The sequence below is a fragment of the Ovis aries genome, chromosome 24, assembly GCF_016772045.2.
Source record: "Ovis aries strain OAR_USU_Benz2616 breed Rambouillet chromosome 24, ARS-UI_Ramb_v3.0, whole genome shotgun sequence".
Taxonomy (NCBI): domain Eukaryota; kingdom Metazoa; phylum Chordata; class Mammalia; order Artiodactyla; family Bovidae; genus Ovis; species Ovis aries.
In genome coordinates this window covers 7,159,941-7,176,497 of record NC_056077.1, presented here as the reverse complement: position 1 = coordinate 7,176,497, position 16,557 = coordinate 7,159,941, and the positions used below count along the sequence as shown (strand labels likewise).

Below are 16,557 nucleotides of genomic sequence, written 5' to 3'. Positions count from 1 at the left end.
TGGAGTGGGTTGCCATTTTCTTCTCCAGGGGATCTTCCCCACCCAGGGATCAAAGCCAGGTCTCCCACAGTGCAGGCAGACTCATTACCCTCTGAGCCACCAGGGAAGCTTATCTGGGGGACAGTTATTTACTGCAGCGGTAAAGGGCTTGTCTTCTCTGCTCTCAAAAGGTCTTAACTCTTCAATGAAATGACCAATACACCGTGGGAGGAAGAGGGGAGGTGCGGGCATCTAACAAAAATTGGTCCTTGCACATCTCTCTAATCTGCTGGTACATTCTGTTTGTTCTCTTGTCAAAATGCAGCCCAATAAACCAGTTTGCAGCTCTTTTACAGCCATCATCCTAAACCAGGTCAGCATCACCCTTCCTTGGGCTTCAAGCCTCCGTATTTTTCTGCTCTGGCCATACTGCAAATCCAAAACCAGTCCAACTCATCATTTAAAAAAAAAAAGTCAGACTACTGTCAACCCTCCAATGTCTTCCTATCACACTTAAAATCTCAAATGATTTCTGTAACCTCCAAGTCCTAATTTGTTTGGACCCCTGGCTGTCTTCCTGATGTTATCTCTGAAATTTTCCCTGTACTCACACTCTGTAGACACGCCGAGCCTCAATATTTCGCGCATGCGTTGACCACAGCGCCTCCGGACGTGCTACTGCTGTAGCCTGAAATGCTTCCGGTTCCCCAGTTACTCACCTGGCTCGATTCAGGTCCTGGCTCAAGTGTCACCCTCTCAGAGAGGCCATCTCTGATCGGTGAATATACAGGAGCATCACAACTTACTTTCTACCCTACCCTTGCTTTTTGATTCATTATGCTGCTGCTGCTAAGTCACTTCAGTCGTGTCCGACTCTGTGCGACCCCGTCGACGGCAGCCCGCCAGGTTCTGCCATCCCTGGGATTCTCCAGGCAAGAACACCGGAGTGGGTTGCCATTTCCTTCTCCAATGCATGAAAGTGAAAGGTGAAAGTGAAGTCGCTCAGTCGTGTCCGATTCCTAGCGACCCCATGGACTGCAGCCCACCAGGCTCCCCTGTCCCTGGGATTTTCCAGGCACGAGTACTGGAGTGGGGTGCCATCGCCTTCTCCTTGATTCATTATAGCTATTGCATAACTCCACATGCATGCGTGCTAAGTCGTTTCGGTTGTGTCCGACTCTTTGTGACCCCATGGACTGTAGTCCTCCAGGCTCCTCTGTCCATGGGATTCTCCAGGCAAGAATACTGGAGTGGGTTGCCATGCTCTCCTCCTGGGGATCTTCCTGACCCAGGGATTGAACCAGCATCTCTTAGGACTCCTGCATTGGCAGGCAGGTTCTTTACCACCAGCGCCACCCGGGAAGCCCATAACTTGACTTGCTCATTCATGGGGTCTGCTGAAAGATTCTCTTTTTTCTGCTCTGATCACACTGCAATCCACAAAGCAGTCCAATTTATCATAAAAAAAGAAGTCAGACCGCAGCTGATCCTCCAGTATCATCCTATCACTTGAGGTCTGGTCTGCACTAGGATGGAGGCTCTTGGAAGGAAAGCCTTCTCTGGACTTATGTAATGTGATGTATGGAACAGTGATGACCCAACATGTACAAATTAACTGACATGAACTTCCAGCAGTTCTATCAAAATAAGTCATGTGTCTTTCAACCTCTGTTTTTGTATAAGACTTACGCATTCTACTACAACTACAACACCTGACCAGTCTTAAAAAAGTTCCAATGAACCCCAGCAACAGGAAGGACTTGGATGGAAGGGGAGGGAAAATCACTTTGCCCTTTTTTCCACCTTTTGCAGAATCCAGCTCATCAAAGGTTCCTGATGTTACAGAATGTGAAAGCCTTGGGTGTGTTCAAGGTGGATGAGACAGCCACGTAAACACGTGTCTTTCAGGAACAAAATTAAGAAAACAACCAATACCACTGACAACAAAATACATTCCCATATAAATACAATCACATAAATAACACATGCAAGTTTCTTCTATGTGTCTAGCAAAGGAGAATCAATATTTGATATTTTGGCTCTACCAAAATACCTTGGGTCTCTCTATCAAAGACCCAAGGAAGCATCTTCACTTTTCCTTTGGGAACAGAAAGAAAAGCTCTTCAGAGTTCCTGTTGCTCCTATTGGATGATCTGTATTTCACCACCTCTGCCCCAAGCCATAGACAAAACTGTCTGGCAGTCTCTGCCCCCATAGGCAGCCACATAAAATAACGCATACTTATAAGAAATTCAGGTATCAAATCAATCGGGCCCTCCAAACAGATTTTAAGCATCTTACCAATCGCTTTTTTCCCCCATTTAAATAGGATAAATTGCCTCTTGGGGTCAAATACTGAAATCCAGGAGACATGAGGATTCAACAGATCCACCCTAAGGAGTGTGAGCATGGAAGAATTGATGCTTTTGAATTGTGGTGTTGGAGAAGACTCTTGAGAGTCCCTTGGACAGTAAGGATATCAGACAAGTCTGTCCTAAAGGAAATCAACCCTGAATATTCATTGGGAGGACTGATGCTTAAGCTGAAGCTCCAACACTTTGGCCACCTGATGCAAAGAGCTGATTCACTGGAAGAGATCATGATGTTGGGAAAGACTGAGGGTAGGAGGAGAAGGGGGTAATAGAGGATGAGATATTTGGATGGCATCACCAACTTAATGGACATGAGTTTGAGCAAACTCCAGGAGATAGTGAAAGACAGGGAAGCCTGCTGTGCTGCAGTCCACAGGGTCACAAAGAGTCAGAAATGACAGCAGCTGAACAATAACAAGGAGTGCTGCTCTATATAGAGAGGGGAGAATTCTAGATGGTTGGGTTGCTTAGGGTGTGGATGCCCTGGGTTTTTTTTCCAGCTTGTGAGCAAGACTTCATTGAAACCATGAGTCACAACCTTTGTTGACTGCACAGTTCTGATTTTTCATTTTCATTCTGTGAGGAGAGTGATCTGGCTAGGAGATAATTCACATTTGATGGATATGGGTGTCTCCTTTTTCATGCTTGATTCAAAATTCAGAGTTCAAATTGAACTTTATGAAGCATACAACATATTATTAATATGACCATCAAAGCCACAGGGATATCTCTCTCAATTTGAAATTTGATCAATAGCAATTCATTAAGAATTTACAGAGCAGCCATCCTAAATTAGACAAGGTAGGCGAAGACACTCTCTCGACTTGGGCAAACTTTCATTATCTGCAGCTTCTCCTCGATGTATTGTGTGCAGACCACTTGCTTACAAGGCAGGGTTTTTAAGTCACAGGACAAAATCGACATCTACCTCTTAGGTGGTAACTTCACAGTGTTTGACTTATGATGCCAAAGTAGAGCCTGAGATAGGCTGGAACATGCATTCAGGCTCACGGGGAGGATGGAGGCTCTGGATGACCAGCATAGCCACAAAGGATGCTCATTAACATTTTAAACCAACATTCCTCCACACCCTAAGCTGATTTCCCCTTGAGTCCCATGCTCCATTCTCTCTGTAGGTTCTGCAAAGGTTAAGTGACCCTTTCCCCAGGGTAGCCCCCCACCCCCACCTCCAGCAATAGGACTCCCTACCTTCTATCATTAGGCATTAGTGAATTCACCATCTCTTACAAGGAGAAAGAGAGATACTTGAGGCTAGGGGTTAGAAGGGAAAGAGCAGGGTTTTCTAGGAAGGTTGCAAGCTAGCGCTTTATCATGTGAGCATGTATATCTCAGGCTCTGTCACAGGAAAACCATAACCCATTAAAAATATTGAGACTGAAACTATCAGTGAAATAGATCAGGGAGGGCTGGGTGCCTGTTTCTAGTTCTCTCTGCTCCCCTGATGTCTTTCTCCCCAAAGACCCTAAGCAGGGAGTGAAGCACTGCAAACATGCCTTTGTTCAGTGTGCTGTTGATAACACGTGATTGGTGACAGATGAATGTCTGTATGTTGGGCTCTGTTTAATGTATGCTTCTGAAGGTCATGGCACACTCAATGACATGGGGATGAGCTGTCATTTCCTTCCTTCTTGGCTAAAAGCAACACATTGGTAAGACCTCCTAGTCATTGTTTGGGTCACAGTTTAGGCTTAAAAGCAAAATAAATAAACAAATAAATAAAAGAATTCTGTTGTTAGTTAAGGCAACTCACCTATCTTGACATATAACCAAGTAATTCCATGCTAATGAAAGTCCAAACACAACTGTTCTGAACCACATCAAAGCAAAAAGACAGGCGTTATTTTGATGGACACACCATGCAGCTGGACAATTTCCACTTGCCAATTGACTGATTTTAAAAACAGAAGACTCTGTCTCTCTCATGCCTTATTATTTGTAATATGTGCTAAAAGAAAGGAAATAGATCTTTAACTAATGGAATGAAGATCCTCTTCTTATAAGACAGAGATTATTATATTCCCCAATGCCTCCAGCTTTATAGATTCAGTCTTTTAGGGCCTATAATATAAAACAGTCATTCCATAAAGATCCCAAATAATCCCATAGAAACCCATGTGAACCCAGACATAATACGTCCCAAAACATAGAAGTCCCATGTCTGTGTGCCTAAATCTCCCCTATTCAGTATTTTAATGTTAAGAGCACCGATTATACTGTAATATTTTATTGCAGCTTCATTCAATATAGTCTTACTTTTCTGGATCATGTATTATTAAAACCGGAAATAAAACATCCAAGTTAGCAAAATGCCTACTGTCTTTTTAGACAGCAGAGCCTAAAAGCTCCAGCTATACTGCAAAGATATGACTTTTTTAAAAAAACTCAACTTTCTAGTGTGACCGACTGCAGCATGTGAAGGGAGAAAAGGAAAAACAAAGGATACTGAGAGTCGGATGGATGCACCAAGAAGTAGCAATGTTTGTTACCTGCAGAGGTGTTACAAGAAATTTCATCTGCTGCAACGAAGACGAACTGATTTCTGGAAGAGAAGATAAAATTCACAATACTGCTCGCTCAGGGGGAAATGCGCTCTCTGCCAATTGGTTCGATGTAGTCAGATGAGGTAAGGGAAGGGTGCTGAGTTTGAATAGATGTTGCAAGGAAATGTGTTGCTATCGTGGGCTTGGAGAGTTTAGGAAGATCATGAAACAGGCATGCGAGGGAACCCTTCCACAAAATCATGGTGATGTCAGAACATGGACCATGTATAGCTGTTGCACGAGATATTAATACTATGTGTTACTAACATGTTATCATGCCAGGGTGGGTTTCTAAGGCTTAGGGTTTTTCAAACTGAGCTTCTATGGATTTCTTACACTCAAAGGAGACTATGCTACAAAGAAAAAAAAAATAGACTATTAGAAAAAGAGTATACTGCAACTAGCTAGGAAAATCATACAATTCCAGACTTTATTACTATTATAATATAATATTAAAAAATTTTAAAGGAAAGAAAAAGCAATGCCATCATTTCTGAAGAGAACGTTAAATGGTATCATGTTATGGATAATAATTTTCTCACCAAATGAGGCTTGCTACATAAAGAAGGTAAGAGAACTCATCAATTGAAATAAACCCTGTCTTGCCAAATTATTTTTAACAATGTGGTATTAAAAAAGAAAATAAAAATGGAAAACGCTATTTCACTTTGATTTAATAAATCCAGAAAGATGATAAAAGTCTCTTAAGATGTTTCCAACTGTGGCATTTCCACAAGGTAATGTATTCTAATCCAGGGGTACTGTCTGTTTCTCTAGAAATAAGAACACCTGTGTCAGGCAGGTTACAAAAATGTCCCAATGAGATCGGCAAGGCTCTTAAATGCCTCAGAGGCAGGAGCACTAAGGCTTCTAATGCTTATTTGTTAGAGTCTTCTGTGCATGGGAATCGTCTAGAACCAAGATAAATGCATTTCAGTTTGATTGGTCTAGTGATCGAGCATCTCTTAAAACATCTTAAGAAAGTTTTCCTGTTGCAGAAGGTAACTCCCTGAAATATACACTTGGAAATTCACTAGAATCTAACATTCAGCTGAAGATTCTCATCATTGCAATGAAATCTTAACAAAACTCATACGTGATCTGAGGACAGCATTTTTTATGTTTCTCATCTATCGTAATAAAAGTCATAACTAAGTTCATTTATTGCCTCTCTTAAAATCAAGTCAGTGTCATTTGATGTTGGCTATCTTTCAGCTCTGACACAAACTTTTCGGGCCCCATCATTACCTGGCATCAAATTTTCAAGGTTTGAGGAGCAGTAAACTTAAAATCCCTGAAAATGAAGATGCTTGAGTTGAATATCTGTTTTGACTTGCTCACCTTGGACTGACTCTAGGGGCATAAGACATAGATAGCTCAAATTACAAATATATTATTGGGTGGACCAAACAAGCACTTTGGAAGGACCTCTGTTTCTAGCACATCCATAAGAAGAACCTACAGTAACCAAGAAAGGTCATCTGGTTTATCCAAAGAGACAAGCTCTTTGGAATAGCTATTCACTTATCAATGAGGCAGGGCCTCATTCATGAGGTGGCTCCATTGCATCCCTACTCACTCATCCTAAAGACAGTACTACCTTGAATATCTCCTTTGAATTCTCCCTAAGGGACTGTCGAGCATGCTAGATTCCAGGAAAACCATGGGAGGCAACCAACAGAAATAATCAAAAAATAAATGATCTGATGAAGAGAGAACCTTTGTAAAAATGTAGCCTACAAGTATGATAAGAAACTAGACCCTTTTCTTGAATTGTACCAGATTTTTAGAAAATGTGATGACTGTCCTTCATAGCCCTTTTCTTTTTGACATGATATATTTGCTCTTAAAAAAAATGCTACTCTTTCTCCATATTCTTCTTATTTTTTTGTTTTTAAAATAATCTGTTTGGCTTTTTCAGTGCCTTTGATTCCTGAGTAAATTTCCAAACAAAGGCAACTACTCCTGTTGATGACTCACTGTCTTCAAAAGAGTTGCCTCAGATAACCTCTGACTATCAAATCAAGCCTATATCAAAATTTAGAGTTATCATCAACAGTAACATTTTAAGGAATGTGCCATGGACTCTGCAGCAATGCCAAAAAAACATATATAAACATATTTCTAAAAAACAGTAGCCATTCAGATGTATTAATTCTGTATTTACTTTTATTTTTTAAATCCATACAAGCAATCTCCCTCCATCCCAGGAAGTCTATCCTAATGTCTCAGAAAAGTGTGTTTTTACAGAGCTCATTAATTCCCTGGAGTCAGACTGTGTGATCACATCTCCCTCTAAACTACACTTTCTTTCATCAATTGATTATAAGCACAGTTAATAGAAAATGCCCGGCAAATAAGAGCCTGGCAAGGGATACCCCACAGATCAGGTCAAGAGAGGAATGAGGAGAAGAAGGGGCAGGTTTCATTGTGGTGTCTATGTCCCTTCTGCTGCTGTTGTTTAGCCACTAAGTCATGTCCAACTCTTTTGCAACCCCATGGATTATAGCCTGCCAGGCTCCTCTGTCCATGGGGTTTCCCAGGCAAGAATACTGGAGTGGGTGGCCACTTCCTTCTCCAGGGGATCTTCCCGACCCAGGGATTGGGTCTCCTGCATTGGCAGGGGGGTTCTTTACCACTGAACCACCTGGGAAGCCCTGCCTCCTCTGTTAGGACATTTTTATGTGGTTCTGTTTCTCCCTGCTTTAACTTGAAGATAAACTATTTATCTTAGATTGCCCATAAATGATCCGACCCTCTTGGTGAAATCATTTACTCCAAATGACCAGAGAGAGGTATGATCAGAGATTAACAATGTAGCAGAGCAGTCTGCTGTGCTCTAAGTGACAGGAAAACTCAGTGATCAGAGCAACCCAGGTGTGCTCTGGACAGCCGGGTCAACTCTTAAGAGGGGAAAGGAGGCTGGCCTGGGGCCTGTCCCCTTTTGCTAATCCTAGTCTGCTCTTCACTCTTGACACAGACCTGAGGATGTAAACTTCAAACTCAGTGGGACCTGATTTTTTTAGCCAACTGGTTTGTTCAGTGATTGTCAGTGATTAAGTCTGGCAGAATCTTTCTCAACCTTGGCCGGACAGAGTAAACACCTAGTGAGCTTCTAGAAAGCCTAGTGACCAATTAAATAGGTAGCTCTTGGAGTGGGTCTCAGGCATCAGTAGTTTCCAAAGACCTCCAGGTGAGTGTATTACACAGCCAAGAGAGAAGCACCTGTCTAGTTGACTGGTTCTCACCTTGGCGGCTCCTAGTCACAGTGATGAACACTAAGTCTAAGACATGACTGACACCCTGTGACCACATGGATTGCAGCACGCCAGGCTCCTCTGACCATGGGATTCTCCAGGCAAGAACACTGGCATGGGTTGCCATTTCCCTTCTCCAGGGGATCTTCTTGACCCAGGGACTGAACCCATGTCTCTTACTTGGCAGGCAGATTCTTTACCACTGAGCCACCAGGGAAGCCCTCCTAGATTCATGTCTGCTAAGTTGCTTCAGTCGTGACCTACTCTTTTCGACCCCATGGACTGAAACCCACGAGGTTCCTCTGTCCATGGGATTTTCCAGGCAAGGATACTAGAGTGGGTTGCTATGCCCTCCTCCAGGGGATCTTCCTGACCCAGGGATTTGGCCCCTTTCCTGCACTGGCAGCTGGGTTCTTTACCACTAGCAGAGCCCGGGATAGCTGAACTCTGCTCTGGTGGGTCCTGACTTCATGGGTCTGGGACTGAGTCTAGAAAGAGGCAGGCATTGCTCAGTTATGGCCGCAAAGCACTGGGGATGCTACAAATGTGAGCAGAAAGGGGGTTGGACACCGAATTGGTTATAGATTGTGCTTCTCTTATGACTTCCATGTTGCCACCTGCTGTGCTGTTCTCTGAGACAACCTAGCTGCATGGTTTCTGAGGCTGGATCATAGAAAATCACACATGACCCAGGACTGGTTACTTTTACTTTCTGAAAGCCTTCCCAGAGAATGAACTTGAAACCTCATTTCTGCAGGAGAAGCTGAGGAAAAGTGGCCATAATATCATGCTCTCCGTTTTTGCTTTCTCCTCTGTTCCTCTTCTTCCCAATGGGTTTACTCAAGCTCATCTTGGCTGGGTCTTTCCATTTTTTTCCTAGTGAGTCTGCATCTAGTTCTCTTTTCCATTTCTTTTAACCTAGAATTTGTCCCCATTTTTGACCCCTCCCTCTACTCCAGAATGTCTCAAACTTCCCTTAAGACAATTACCTAGAATGCTTATTAAAAAATATGGATGTCTGGGTTTCAACCCTGACCACCTGCATAAGAATTTCCAGGAGAGAGGTCTGATTATCTGGACAATACCTCCAGGGAGGGAACTGTGGTCCTGGGTAATTTTTTTACCATGGAAAAATTTGGGAAAACTTGCTGAGACATCTCTTGCAAATTCATTTTCATTTTTGCTTCAAAGCCTGCCTTTCCCAGAAGACTGCTGGATAGAGGGAGGCTTTGTGGAAGAAGAGAAGATGACTAATTTAAGAAAAATGAGGAAACAGTCAATTACTGAGCACAAGACAGAAGGCTGTGTTCGTTTGGATCCTTTGGAATGTGGACACCAAAGGGCCACTAGCTAACAGTGATGGAGCGCTTATCCATGACAGGTGGTTGCTGAGGGCTGCATGTATATATTCACTCATTTATTTTTCCTGACAATCTCTCTTATCCTCCCCATCTTCACAGATGAGGTAACAGAGACAGAGAAAGGTCATGTAATGTGAACGAGATGTTAAGGGATGGAGGTAAACTGTGGAGACAGCTGCATTGGGTCAAGACTCTTGAATCTTTCTTTTTTGCTTGAATATAAAAATCATAATCAAGATATTTTGATATTTTATTCTGTTATTTATAACTAAAGTATAGCTGATTTACAGTATTATATTAGTTTAGGGTATACAAATAGTGATTCAGTATTTTTATAGATTGGACTCCATGGACAGTTATTATAAAATAATGGCTAAGTACCCATACTTTATAATATACCATTGTTCTTATTTCTTTTTATACATAGTAGTTTGTATCTATTAATCCCATATCCCTATTTTACCCCTTCTCTCTTCCTTTCCCCACTATTCTCTAGATCTGTGAGTCTGTTTATTTATACACATTCATCTGTTCTATTTTTTTAGATTCCAAGACCCCAAGTCTCATTCACTCTCTAAGATTCTTCTCAGGGATGCTCCCACAAAGGGCACGGAGTCAATAATGTGTGTGGCTTGCCTATGGAGGAATGTTCATAGTCTTTCTCTCTTTTAATCTATTACCAAACTTCATGATGCTTTACGATGATTTCCATAGATCAGGGATCCCAAACCTCTGGGATCTAAGGCCTGATGATCTGAGGTGGAACTGATGTCATAACAATACAAAAAAGTGCACAATAAATGTAATGCACTTGAATCATCCCCAAAGCATCCCCCAACCCTACCCCCATCCATGGAGAAACTGTCTTCCACAAAACCTGTCTCCAGTGCCAAAAAGATTGGGCACCTCTGCACAGACCAGCCACCTAGACTCCGGATCTGACTCTGCTGGTGGGAACACTTAAATGAGTCCTGGAACTTGCTATATTATCCTTAATATCTTGCTTTTCATCTTAGGCTAAATCTCATCTCTCGGCAATTTTCTTTTCTTCCACAAACCACCCACAGCTGAATTCTAAGAGTCAAATGAAAATAATAGCCAGCCAGGGTTGCTGGAGGGGATGTGAGGGGTTAGGTATGAATAAGATACAGAGAAATCTTCCCACCCAGATGGGGGTGGAGGGAAAGGCCAGACCGGAGATGTCCTCCCATCAAATAATACTGGTTTTAAATTTTACTATTAAAGGTGCTGGTCATTTACCCTTCTTTGGCCTTTTAGTTAATCTTTGTCTCTATTGTTACACAAAACTCAGGCTTGATGCCACTCACAGCAAATTTCCTCTTGTAGCCAATGCTATGAATATTCACTCTAACATGCAGACACACAGGTATGTGATTAAAATCCTTCAAGGCTATCTTCTAAAGTATTCCTTCAGCCTGAGAAGGGAGTCTTCTGGTCTGACAGATGTCAGCCCCAAGATAGCAATGGACAAAGTTAATTTAATTCTATCTGTAAGTTCTAGGGTATCTGTTAGTTATAAAGTAGAGGTTCTCATTATAGTACTCTAAGATTCTTTTAAAAATATAAAATACCAATGACCAGGGCTCCCCAGGTGGCTCAGATGGTAAAGAATCTGCTTGCAATGCAGGAGGCTTGGGTTTGATCCCTGGGTTGGGAAGGTCCCCTGGAGAAGGGAATGGCAACCCACTTGAGTATTCTTGCCTGGAGAATTCCAAGACAGAGAAGCCTGGTGGGCTATACAGTCCATGGGGTTGCTAAGAGTCGGACGCGACTGAGTGACTAACACTTTTTCTTTCAATGATCAGACCATCTTTTAAAATATAATATACCCATGACCAGACCCAATCATTTAAATCAGAATTCTGCAGAGTGGTACCCAGGTAGTTCCAAAAAGCCACACAGGTGTTTCTAATGTGTCTTGCCAGCACTGAGAACTAATTTCTCACATATGTTCTCTGAACACAGGTATCTGCCTTTACAGGAATTAAGAATTGCATGTTCTTTTGTTTTTTAGATTAAATTGTGCTACTGTTGATTTCCATCATTTATAGTTCTTGATATTTTAATTCTTGGCATCTGTAATTAATACATTGTTCAATATATTTAATAGCTATTAATTTTTAAATAACTATGTTTACCAGGTGATTCTTTTTAGACACATAAAATTCAGGTAGAAAGGTACACTAATCAGGTTGTTGGTCATATTTTAAAAGTTGCTGGAATCTTGGGGAATCCAGCCATGATTGATTCCTGCATAAATACAATATGCAGACAAAAGATGCTCCTATTACAGTTATACTTGGTACCTTTGTTAAATAGTTTACTGATGTGATTCATTCACTCCTCAGATGCTTAATGAGGGCTTGCGATGGGCCAGGCAACCAGCTGCTGCTGCTGCTGCTAAGTCGCTTCAGTCGTGTCTGACTCTGTGCGACCCCATAGACGGCAGCCCACCAGGCTCCTCTGTCCCTGGGATTCTCCAGGCAAGAATACTAGAGTGGGTTATCATTTCCTCCTCTAATGCATGCATGCAGGCTAAGCCACTCCCGTCGTGTCTGACTCTGTGCAACCCTGTGGACAGCAGCCCACCAGGCTCTCCGTCCATAGGATTCTCTAGGCAAGAACACTGCGGTAGGTTGCCATTTCCTTCTCCAAGGCAACCAGCTAAGCTTAAGGAATTTGATGCCATGCTCATGGTCTTTAAACCACTGAGGAGTGTCTTACTGGGCTTGGCTGTCTCGAAGCTCATAATCTAATTTATATTTCAGTTTTATCACCTTGAAAGGAAGACCGATTTGCTTGTGATCAGTATTTTACCTCTTTCCCCCCGCTGACTCAGTTCTAAAGTCTTAGAACTGTACAAATTCCATGCAGATTCATATTTTTCCCTGCCCTGTTGTTTTATATATATATATATATATATAAAATGATATGTATGTCATGTAGAATCAAGATGAAGTACAAAGAGCAAGCAAATAAGTAGATTAACTATAGACTCCTCTGAAATGGCTATCCTGATATTTTTAAAAAGAGGAATGCATTCACACCCATTCAAAGCTAGTTCATGGAGCAACAGTTCCTACACTAACATTACATACACTGAAAAGTTTAATGCGAAAGGAGTTAAGGCCTGCGAATCTGTCCCCAGTTTGAATCTTCCTCACCAAAGCTCTGAGACGTAGACACTCAAATATAAGGGCACCTCCATTTCCTGGAGACCTTAGCACAGCCCTCTTCTGTAATGTTAGTTTCTCCAAAATGTAATATTCTCCCTTGTTCCCCCTGCACTGCTTTTCTCAGCTAAAGTGAAAGAGAACCAGCAGAGTCCAGAAGCTGGGCCTCATCACGCACAAGCTGTGTTCCAACAGAAAAATCATTGCATCTTTCTGGGCCTCAGTTTTCTCATCTGGAAAGTGGGAACAAACAGCACACTTGCACACGTGTGTGCACACACACCCCTCTCTTAGGTTTTTTTTTTTTTGGTATATGTACATGCAGATCAACGAGAACATGAATGGGAAAGCAATCTGTTTGGGGTGTGTATTATTGTTCAGTCATGTTGGACTCTTTGCAACCCTGTGGACTATAGCCCGCCAGGCTCTTCTGTCCAATGGATTTCCCAGGCAGGAATACTGGAGTAGGTAGCCTTTTCCTCCCAACCCAGGGGTCAAACCTGGGTTTCCTGCATTGCAGGCAAATTCTTAACTATCTGAGCCACTAGGGAAGCCCATTGGGGGAAGACATTAATTTTTTTGGCTGCATGGACTCATAAACACTGTAACCTTCTCTCCCTCCACAAAGACATTGGCTGTTTGTGTTGTTAAGTCCTGGACTTCTGTGGGTTTAGGGCAAGTGGGGATAGTTAAGAGTCTTTTGAGGTTGTAGGCCATTTTACAGGTGGCTGCAACCTTCAGGAAGGTAAAATTCCACCTTAGCTTTCACTGGGCAGGCAAACGAGAGCACAGTGGGGTACCAATCACAGGTTGGAAATGGGTCTGGCAGATTCTCTGAACAGCATATATTATTCTCTAGAGTAGGAGTCCCCAACCTCCAGAATCTAATGTCTGATGATCTGAGGTAGAGCTTATGTAATAACAAGAGAAATAAAGTACACAATAAATGCAATGCACTTGAATCATCCCAAAACCATCCACTCCCACCCCAGGAGGTGGGAAAACTGTCTACCACGAGATCAGTCCCTGGTGCTGAAAAGGTTGGGGACCGCTGTTCTAGGAGAAGCCACCTCATATTGAGGAGGGGGTCTCCGAGCTCCTGGAGGCTCAGGAAAAGCACAGGGTGTCCAGGTTGAGCCTCTGGATGGTGGAGAGGCCACACTGAGATGGTTTGGGTCCACCTAGGAGTTGTGTGCAAAACAAACGGAGCTGATGGTGGAAAGTTCCAGAAACATCCTAATCCCTGGGGATTCTGAAAACCCACTGCCACCACAGCATTGGACTTCTCATCAAGTATGATGGGAAAAGGGCAACATAGGCAGGTTTGGTTTTTGGTGTTGTTTTTTTTTTTGACTCTTTGAAGCCATGTTGGTTTGGGGGCAGGGTCTACATTGGGAGAATCGAGTGTTTTTTCCTACGAACTTGATGTGCCCCTGGTAGGCTGACAGCTCCTCCTTGGACATGAAAAAAGAAGAAATAATCCAGGAGAAAGATGAACAGAACTACAGGCTGTTTGATCACAAGGTTCTCAGGTGCTTCTTCCTTCAAAACATTTTCGCCCAATCTATTTTTTTTCCCCAATTTTGAGATACGATTGACAAATTAAAATTGTTTATAACCAGGCTGTACTCGTGCTTTTTTTTTAAAAAGGTGCGCAAAGTGATGACTTAATACCCATGTACATCGTGAAACGAGTATGACAATCAAGCTAATTAACATACCCATCACTACACAGCGTCACCTTTCTTTGCCTGTGGTGAGGACATTTTTCTACTCTGGTGGCCAATTTCAGGTCCATGTGTTTTCATGTTTTCTAGGATGAAAGTCAAGATAGAAAAACCAACAAAAAATCTTCTAGAGGCAAAACTTTCTGACTCAGAGAACCTGCTGCCACAGGAAAGGACTCATTTTTGAGTCAACAAGACAAATTATGCTCCTAGTTTAGTGATGCTGCTGATAATAACAATATTAAGGATGATGATGTTGATGATAATATTCTGAATGCTACTGAGCATCAGTGCTATGCAAGCAGCTTTCTCCTCATGACCACAATTAATTCTCACAAACACTCAGGAAGGCAGGCATCACTCATTAACCGCCCCACCCCACCCCTTTAATGATGAGACAGTGGAGGGTCAATTAGTTTGCTTCTACTATCTTGTGTAGTAAGGAACTTACGAACTGAGATTCAGGCTCTAAATCTCATTCTCTGATCATAATCTGTAGGTGAATCAGCAAAGATTGGCCAATGGGTGCACCAATCAAAGAGTAGGCACCAGGAGAGTGAGAGACCCCACTTCACATCCTGCCTAGGGCAACGACAAGTTGAGGAAGCACAGGTTCCCGGTATGTTAGCGTTACAGGGGGTCCTGAAAGACTGCCTCGTCTAAAAACGATCTGTCCTTTCAGATGGACTTAATTTGCTTGACTTTGTCTGTATATACTCAACGCTTTCTTCTTCTGATTTGGACCATTTTTAAAGTCTTTATTGAATTTGTTACAATACTGCTTCTGGATTGTTTGTTTCTTTTTTTGGCCACAAGGCGTGTGGGATGCCAGCTTCCTGCGCAGGGATCAAACCCACATGCCCAGCATTAGAAGCTGAAATCTTAACCCACTGGACCACCAGGGAAGTCCCTCAATAATTTCAAATAATCGTGTGTGTGTGTGTGTGTGTGTGTGTGTGTGTGTGTTTAGTCACTCAGACGCGTCCGACTCTGCGTCCCCATGGACTGTAGCCCACCAGGGTCCTCTGTCCATGAGATTTTCCACTCAAGAATACTGGAGTGGGGTGCCATGTCCTACTCCGGGGATCTTCCTGACCCAGGAATTGAACCCACATCTCCTGCGTTGCAGGTGGATTCTTCACTGCTCAGCCACCAGGGAAGCCCTCAACCATATATGCTCTAAAAAACCTGTCAATCATCAAATTATTGATAACACCATGCTTTTCACCACCTTTTTGCAGTTTATAAAACAGTGAGTGTTTACCTTTGCCTCTTTCTGATTCTAACTGGTATATTCTCTCCCTTTAGCAGATGGCAAAACAGGGGCTCCATAAAGGTAAGAGGAGTCTGATATGACTTTTCCAGGGTAAGTTTTATAACGGGGAGAGTCTACAGTTATACACAACCCATGAGCAGATATTATTAACACACAGGATCATTCTGATTAGCTTTGGATCTTTGGGGTAAAGAAAATGATAATTGGTGGCCCTAGGCTAGCTGACAGAGAAGGCAATGGCACCCCACTCCAGTACTCTTGCCTGGAAAATACCATGGATGGAGGAGCCTGGTGGGCTGCAGTCTATGGGGTTGCTAAGAGTCGGACACGACTGAGCGACTTCACCTTCACTTTTCACTTTCATGCATTGGAGAAGGAAATGGCAACCCACTCCAGTGTTCTTGCCTGGAGAATCCCAGGGATGGGGGAGCCTGATGGGCTGCCATCTATGGGGTCGCACAGAGTCGGATACAACTGAAGCGACTTAGCAGCAGCAGCAGCAGGCTAGCTGAGGGAGGAAGTCACAACAAAATGGGATTGTGAGGGACAACCAACCTCAGGCAACTCTAACCTTCTCCTTTTAGAAGGGAAAGAGCAGAGGAGACAATCACTAGTCAACAAGTTACAAAGACAAACTCTCTTACATGTGCAAGATGTGTGGAGGGAGAACCCAGAGTGAACGTTGTTTACTGACCATGTGTGTGCTAAGTCGCTTCAGTCATGTCCAACTCCCTGCGACCCTATGGACTGTAGCCCGCCAGGTTCCTCTGTCCATGGGATTTCCCAGGTAAGAGTATCTGAATGGGCTACCATTTCCTCCTTCAGGGCAT

General features: G+C 42.9%; 1 protein-coding gene across 23 annotated transcripts in view; it reads right to left on the bottom strand.

Moving 5' to 3' along the window:
* RBFOX1 (RNA binding fox-1 homolog 1) overlaps positions 1-16,557 on the bottom strand; it is a 2,416,982-nt gene that overhangs the window by 16,061 nt on the left and 2,384,364 nt on the right. For 12 of the 23 annotated variants that reach the window (XM_060406050.1, XM_060406058.1, XM_060406049.1 and 9 more), the window contains one exon: positions 4,859-4,911. The exons of the other annotated variants lie outside the window; for them this stretch is intronic. In XM_060406050.1, the coding sequence (XP_060262033.1) occupies positions 4,859-4,911 (53 nt within the window). The remainder of the gene's footprint in view (positions 1-4,858; positions 4,912-16,557) is intronic. 23 annotated transcript variants of the gene reach the window in all.